General features: G+C 23.2%; 3 protein-coding genes across 11 annotated transcripts in view; 2 read left to right on the top strand and 1 right to left on the bottom strand.

Annotated features, from left to right (window-relative positions):
• LOC107996541 (delta(14)-sterol reductase TM7SF2) overlaps positions 1–3,063 on the top strand; it is a 47,075-nt gene extending 44,012 nt beyond the window's left edge. For 6 of the 8 annotated variants that reach the window (XM_062074615.1, XM_062074614.1, XM_062074616.1 and 3 more), the window contains 8 exons: positions 126–282; positions 377–575; positions 657–940; positions 1,015–1,372; positions 1,456–1,754; positions 1,825–2,078; positions 2,149–2,273; positions 2,356–3,063. In XM_062074615.1, the coding sequence (XP_061930599.1) occupies positions 133–282; positions 377–575; positions 657–940; positions 1,015–1,372; positions 1,456–1,754; positions 1,825–2,078; positions 2,149–2,273; positions 2,356–2,639 (1,953 nt within the window). In that variant the 5' untranslated portion in view covers positions 126–132 and the 3' untranslated portion in view covers positions 2,640–3,063. The remainder of the gene's footprint in view (positions 1–125; positions 283–376; positions 576–656; positions 941–1,014; positions 1,373–1,455; positions 1,755–1,824; positions 2,079–2,148; positions 2,274–2,355) is intronic. The other 2 variants (XM_017054642.3, XM_017054641.3) reach the window with 2 other exon arrangements.
• Positions 3,064–3,273: 210 nt separating this feature from the next.
• Positions 3,274–4,342, top strand: LOC107996537 (uncharacterized). Its single transcript, XM_017054620.3, has 5 exons — positions 3,274–3,417; positions 3,494–3,573; positions 3,657–3,820; positions 3,893–4,088; positions 4,156–4,342. The coding sequence occupies exons 1-5, from the start codon at positions 3,320–3,322 to the stop codon at positions 4,338–4,340; spliced, it is 723 nt and encodes a 240-aa protein (XP_016910109.1). The 5' UTR covers positions 3,274–3,319; the 3' UTR covers positions 4,341–4,342.
• Positions 4,343–4,463: 121 nt separating this feature from the next.
• Positions 4,464–7,197, bottom strand: LOC107996536 (cyclin-K). 2 transcript variants are annotated; one of them, XM_017054618.3, is made up of 8 exons: positions 6,573–7,197; positions 6,117–6,345; positions 5,900–6,031; positions 5,717–5,822; positions 5,583–5,640; positions 5,343–5,515; positions 5,121–5,267; positions 4,464–5,054 (listed from the first exon to the last, which is right to left on the bottom strand). In XM_017054618.3, exons 2-8 carry the CDS (start codon positions 6,333–6,335, stop codon positions 4,645–4,647), a joined length of 1,245 nt encoding a protein of 414 aa, XP_016910107.1. In that variant the 5' UTR covers positions 6,336–6,345; positions 6,573–7,197; the 3' UTR covers positions 4,464–4,644. The 2 variants fall into 2 exon arrangements, with proteins under 2 accessions (XP_016910107.1, XP_061930603.1); XM_062074619.1 differs by having other exon boundaries at positions 4,464–5,267; positions 6,573–6,847.
• Positions 7,198–7,290: the final 93 nt, after the last annotated feature.

Below are 7,290 nucleotides of genomic sequence, written 5' to 3'. Positions count from 1 at the left end.
TCGTTCAAATCGTTTTTTATTGTATAATTATAATTGTTTTATATTGATACAAATGTTATCTAATATATTTATGTTTAATTGTTATATAACATAATGATATTTTAAAGATCATTAATAATTTTCAGATGCAATATGAAATTTTCAGAAGGAGAAGAAATACTTGCAAAACATCCAAACTCTGATAAATATTATAAAGGTAAAATTTTAAGTATAAAAGGTGAACAATATAAAGTACAATTTGAAACAGGCATTGAACAATATATTGATTCAACTGATATTAAGGTATACTTTTTGTTATATATAATATATGTGCTTTGCTTTAAAAATATTTAAGTTTCCTATATTTTTTTCTTTTTATACTTTTTCAAAATTTTAGATGGATAGGCCATCAAGAAATATAACAAGAAGTAGAAGAGGAAAAAGTCCTACTAGATATTCGTCAGTTAGAAAATCTCCACGTAAACGTTCACCTGGAAGATCTCCATCAGCTGGGTCTACAAGAGGACATAGATCACAGTCTACAAATCGTACAAAGTTTGCAAAAATTTCTTTGCCACGTATAGAAGTATCTAGTGGTAAATAAGTTGTTATAAATAATATAAAAATGAATTTTTTTATTAATATTATTAAATAATTTTTTTATGAAAAATATATAGATATACAACATAATGATGATAAAATTACTAGTAGAAAAGGGATACATGATGATGATTCTGTTGAATCAATGCCTCTTCAATCACGATTGAAGGAACTAGGAACAATTACACGTAGGTCAACAAGATTATTATCTGGTATGCCAAAACCTGAATCAGACCATAACATAATTTTATTAACAAGAAATATTAATCGAGCTGTCTCACTTCCTTCAGAAAGGAAGAGTCAGATGAATGATTTTAGTATAGATGTAAAGGAAAGAGGTCATTCAGTACAAAGAGATCAAGTAAAGTTTATTATATATTATTTATAATTTATTAATGTAAATATTACAATTTTAAATATAATGTTTTATTTCAGGATTTGTTAAAAATAAATTATAAAGATATAGATATAAATACACAAATGATAGAAAAGCGAAAAAAAGAAATCAATATGGTTAGTGAACCACAAGAATGGGGAGGAATGTTTGGAACTTTTATTCTTATATTTCTATTACCTGTAATTATAATTGTACCGCAATTATTGTGCGCAAAAAATGAATGTACGTTTAAATATCATAAAATATCTACAGATCTAAATTTTTATGTAAATGTAAAAGCTTTTATTGCATATTTAAGTCTCTTTTTATTTGTAATAATTGTTTCGATCATACCAATCGGACGTAAACTTGATGGACTACAAAGTAGAATTGAAAGATTACAATATCGTTTAAATGGTAATTTTATATTGAATTTTGAAAATTCATTATATTTTAAAAATAAATTATTAGAATAAAATTATCATTCTCTTTTTTTTCAGGTTTTTTATGTGGCATTTTATCAATAATTATATTTGCTACATGTATATACAATGAAATTAAAATTACTGATTTTATTTTGCAAAATAATATACAGTTTTCAATCATTGGTTGGATTCTTGGAATAATTTTATCAATTTTATTATTTATAAAAGGAGGCAGAGCTTCAATAGCTAATTTAAATATACATGGGTCTACTAATAGTATGATATATAACTTTTGGCAAGGAAGAGAAATAAATCCACGAATTGGTCCTGTGGATTTTAAAATAAATCTTTTTCGGACTTCTATGATAACCATAGTAATAATTTTTTAAAAAGTATTTCCATATTTAAAAATGTATAATATGTACAATTTTATTCAAATTACAGATTCTCATAAACTTGTCTATTGCAATCAAAACAATTGAAGAAACTGAAATATATACTTTAGAACATCTTAATGTAGGTGCCTTATTAGGTACTTTACTACAAATTATTTATGCAATGGATGCATTATTTTTTGAATCTGCATTATTAACGACTTTCGAAATAATGTATGAGGGAACTGGATATATGTTATGTACCGGTTATATGATGTATCCATTTTTACCGACTCTTACGACAAAATATATGTTATATCACAAGTAAATATCAATAATAAAATATAATAATATATAATTAAAATTTTAATGAAATGTGATTTTTAAATTTCAGGACACAACTTACTTATCTATTTATTTTTCCTATAATCACTTTTATAATTGGCTATTTGTTATATAGAATTAGTAATTTACAAAAGAATAAGTTCAGAAGGAATCCTTTATCTCCATCATTAATGCGTAAGTATAATGCATTGATTTACATTTGTAATTGTAATGTAATAAAATATTTTTTTATATGATTTATGCATTTATTTTATAGATTTAGAAACTATACCAACTATACGTGGTAAAAAACTTATAGTATCTGGATTATGGGGTTATATAAGACATCCCAATTATTTAGGTGATATAATAATGTGGTGGTCAATATCATGTATAAGTTTAGCATGTGATATTTTGCCTTATTATTATGCAATTTTGTGTACAGGATTACTGATACATAGAGCTATAAGAGATAATGAACGTTGCAAAATACGTTATGGTTTAGCTTGGGAGCAATATATATCACGTGTTAAGTATATGATTTTCTATCGTATATTTTAAAGTAATATATTATATGTATAAAATATTAGCAAAGTACTTTTAGAGATACCAAAATATGTTACAAAGTTGTACATTTAAAAACAATAATGCTCATTATTTCATAAAATATTTTAATCACATTAGAATTATATAGAGTTTATACATACATGTGACATAGTATGTAGGGTCCAAATTAGCTCAATACAAAACCAAAAGAAATAATTGTTTAACATTTAGATTTAAGCATATCATTTCATAAAATCTTTAAAGCAATGAACAAAGTGTGGTTATCAAAAAAGTACATTTTAAAAAAAGATATAATTTAAGATATTGTTGATATGAATATGTATATTGTAAAGTATATTTCTATGATGAAAACATTAAAATAAGATTTTTATACTTTTTATACAAATATGTATATTGACAAATAAATAATTTTTTAATAGTCACGTCATTTTAAAATTACATTTTCTGATAATAAGATGTATAATATTTTATAAAAATAAATAAATAAAGAATATATTTTATGTGTTTTTCTTTTTTTATATATATTAAATATATATAACGAAATATTAGAAAAAATCGATTTATAATGTCATCTGATATTTTAATGGATTCATGATTATAATACATGACATAGCACTAAGAGAAGTATTTTGAAAAGAATTTTGTAGTGACTTTTATTAATTTCATTAACAGACATGGCAACTTTTTTTGGTGAAGTAGTATTTCCAGTTTCACGAGCATTTTGGGATGAAGAAGATGAAAATAAAACTATTGATTATTCAGTTAATCAATTGTAAATTACACTTTCGTTAAACATAACCTCTTTATAAATGTTCAAAAAATTCAAATTTCTTTTAAATATGTTTCAGCAAATTATCTATTCAATGGTTAAAAGAAAAACCACTTGCAATTGATACTTTAATTATAGTTGAAGGCGAAATGCTAATTGGTAATATATATATATTTATATATTATAATATATATATTCTTGATATTTTAATTATGTTATGAATATTTTTAATAAAATTGTAGATTTTTCAAGAGAATGTTTGTGTCCAAATTCTAAAGAAATATGTTTCGTGGAAGATGAAAAGCAAAAGAAAATATATACAATTTATGAAGTCAGTGATAAAGTTTATTTAGGTATTGTGTCTTCTCATTTTGATGTAAAATTATCAGGAAAACTTGTGGAAAAAGTAAGCATATTTATTTTGAATTATGAAATTTTTAAGATTAGTAACTTATATTAATATTCTTGAATTTATTAGTTGAGTGACATTATATTAAGTGCAAAAAGTACAATTTGTATAACATGTCGTCATATATCACAATTTAAAAATAAAAATGCACCAACAGTACCATCTTTCTTGAGGATGTTAACTACAGAGAATGGAAAAAATATTTGCAAATTGAAAGAAACATTTCTAGAGCAACCAAATATTATATATGGAGTGGCAGCAGGAGGTTGATATTTAAAAAATAAAAATATATTTTAAAATATAAATTTACTAATAATTTTTTTTTTTTTTAGTATTGTCATATGCTCAAATTATGGAACTACCTTCAGTTTTATATATTTTATATACAGATAGTTTTGTATTGGATTCATTATCTGCAGAACCACTTTTAAAATTATTTTCAGCAATGAATTGTACATTACATGATGTTACATTTTCTGGAAAAGATTTTTTCAATAAAGGCAATCTTTATATGTAAAACTGCTTTTTCTTTCTCTCAAAAATTTTATACTTATATATTTACTTACTATATTTTATATTATATAAATTAAATTAAATAAGAAGAAAAGAAGAAATTAAATTAGAAATTGGAACAAATAGATAGATATTAATATCATATAATTATAAAAGCTTTATAATTAAATACTATTCTTAATTATAAATTTCACATATTTACAATATTTACAAGAATTTAATTATTATTTTTTTGACAGTAATAATTTTAGTTATAATAATGATACACAAACAAATGTTTCATATTTGAGCTTGCAAATTTGTATGTGTTAAGGTTGTGGTGGATAATATGTACGTGGTGTAGGTGCTGGAGGTACTGGATTATTTGGAGGAAAATATGAGGCATTTGTAGGATAAGGATATGGTTGAAATGGTGCCGGTGTTGTAGTAGGAGCAGGTGGTGCAGGTCTAGTGGTACCAGAAGAACCCATATGATGCATTGGTGGAACAATATGATTCATTGTATTTACAGGAGGAGGAGGTACAGAAACATTTGCTGGAGGAAATGCTGGTGGATAATTAATATTGATATTAATATTACTAGGTGCATAATTGGCTGGATATGTTGGAAAATGTGTTGGCACATCCATTGGTTTGATTGAATCTGTAGTATCTGTAGTTAAACATCCATTTGAAGAGACTGCAGCTGCTTCAACTTTAGTAACTTTTCCTGGTGTAACTACGATGTAATAATAATATATTTTATTTGTTATAATAATAAAATATGATTTTTTATTGGATATACCATTTGGTGTAGTAGATGCTGATTCTGTAGGAGGTGCTGTTATAGTTCTATCTCTACAAGGTTCATTAGATGGTGTCAATGGTGGTGAATCTGGTGGCTTTGTGTTATTAGCTTGTGAATATAAATCTAATACTTGATGACATATATCTGAAAAAAAAATGTAAAGATCATATATATTTTTTTGATTAAAGAATTTAAGAAAATGATTCCTTTTTTAAGAACCTTCTAGAAGATCCATAGTAACATCCTCAACAAACATATCCCACCAACGTAAATGTTTTGGTTGTCTTCCATTCCAATCTACCACTTCAAATTTACTAAGTTTTCCAGCCAAATACATAAGAGCAACAGCTATAATTTCTGGTTCCCATTGCAGGGATAATGTTGTACATAAACTATATATGAAAACAAAAATAAAATATTATTTATATTAATTTAATAACAATACTAAAATATTCCTACCTATCATTAACAAATGTCCAAGCCATCTGAACCATTTTTTGTAATTTATTTTTATCACCTACAATACATCATTAATTTTTTTATTATTCTTTTTAATAAAATTTAGTTTAATATCTAATAAAATATTTTAATACCTTTCAGACATTTTGCATATTTTAACAAGTAACTATATGGATGTTCAACTTGTAAATCAAATTTAATAGTTTGTAACAAAATTCTTTCTAATGTCATAACTTCTTCCTAAAAAATAAAAAAAGAAAGATTATTTTACAAAAATAAAATAATTATTTTAATACATAAATATTTAATTGATCTACTTTTGGATCTTCTCCAAATGTCATAAATTTTTGCTCACTCAACAAGGATTTTGCAGTTCTTATTATATCTTTACATTTTTTTGGTGTTTCTTCTACTTTTCCTGCCAGAAGTAAACAACAGCATGCAGTAACCTATATGATATTTATAAAATATGATATATGATATTTATATATATTTATTTTTTAGGTTAAAATATTTATTAATAAAAATACTTACATATCTTGGAAAATTCTTAAATGAATGAAACATATAAAATCTATGAAAATAAACAACTCCAGTTGCCATTGTATTATATCCTAAATCCATTTTTGTACCTGTATCAATAATAAATCTTGCACCTTCTTTTCTATATCTACATTCTGTTTCATAATCAATTCCATCTTGAATAGATGGTGTATTTCGGAGTTCTTTTTTCTCATAATACCAGCATGGCATTTTTGTTGTTCTTGAAATAATACATATAAAAAAAAAATAAATATAGATAACAAAGAAATTAATATAGATAAAAAACCACTTTATTGTGATTATATTACTAAAATAAGTTGAATATAATATTATGTAATTTTATATAATAATAATTTAATATTTAATTAACAAATTATATAATTATATAAAGTTATACTAGAACTTTCTATAGAAGTTATATATTTTGAAATAGGTTAGAATATTTACCAATATATAAAACTTTTTCCTTTTTTATTTATTTATATGTTTTCCATTAAACATATAAAATCTACTCAATTAAACAAAAACTTTATAGTTTATTATATTAGTAAGTTTTTAGTTCAAATTGTTTGTTATAAACAATTGCAAAATCTACAAACACCACGAAAATATATACTATGTGAATTTATCTGCAGTACATCTATATATGAAAATAAGAGATAGATCACTTTGCATAAAATGCTACCACTTGTTAGATATCAGGGGTATGTTTCATGCGAATGTGTCTTATAATAAATAAAATAAATATTTTATATTGTTTTTTTTTAATGAAGAATATTTATCATTAAATATTTTGATAAAAATAAAATATAATTTTTATCAAAAAGATTACAAAAATTTTTTTTTAAGTGTAATGTATATATATTATATGATTTATTTTTATATATATTATATATTATTATGTGATTATTATTGTATATTATATATTATTATGTGATATTATTATATATTAAAATTTTGATGATATAAAATTTTTAATAATATATTAATAATAAAATTAAATATATATTTGTTGCTTTTAACATATATTTTTTTTCGCAATATATATTATCTGTATCTTATTAATGTTTCTCACTTTATTTTTGCTTTGTTTGTTGATAAATCGATAAGATATATATGAAGGTGACTTAGGTCTATAACGCAGAAGTGTAAAAAAGTAAATTCT

Source organism: Apis cerana, linkage group LG5, assembly GCF_029169275.1.
Source record: "Apis cerana isolate GH-2021 linkage group LG5, AcerK_1.0, whole genome shotgun sequence".
Classification (NCBI taxonomy): Eukaryota; Metazoa; Arthropoda; class Insecta; order Hymenoptera; family Apidae; genus Apis; species Apis cerana.
This window is presented reverse-complemented; position numbering and strand designations above follow the sequence as displayed.

What these genes read in the sequence shown, in the direction of transcription:
- LOC107996536 (XM_062074619.1), bottom strand. Translation starts at nt 6,335, where the DNA reads ATGCCATGCTGGTATTATGAGAAAAAAGAACTCCGAAATACACCATCT. An exon ending in TTAAGAATTTTCCAAGATAT is followed by an intron (nt 6,032 to 6,116) that starts GTAAGTATTTTT and finishes AATATCATATAG; the next exon opens with GTTACTGCATGCTGTTGTTT. An exon ending in TGGACATTTGTTAATGATAG is followed by an intron (nt 5,516 to 5,582) that starts GTAGGAATATTT and finishes TTTCATATATAG; the next exon opens with TTTATGTACAACATTATCCC.
- LOC107996537 (XM_017054620.3), top strand. Translation starts at nt 3,320, where the DNA reads ATGGCAACTTTTTTTGGTGAAGTAGTATTTCCAGTTTCACGAGCATTT. An exon ending in GATTATTCAGTTAATCAATT is followed by an intron (nt 3,418 to 3,493) that starts GTAAATTACACT and finishes AATATGTTTCAG; the next exon opens with CAAATTATCTATTCAATGGT. An exon ending in TGAAGGCGAAATGCTAATTG is followed by an intron (nt 3,574 to 3,656) that starts GTAATATATATA and finishes ATAAAATTGTAG; the next exon opens with ATTTTTCAAGAGAATGTTTG.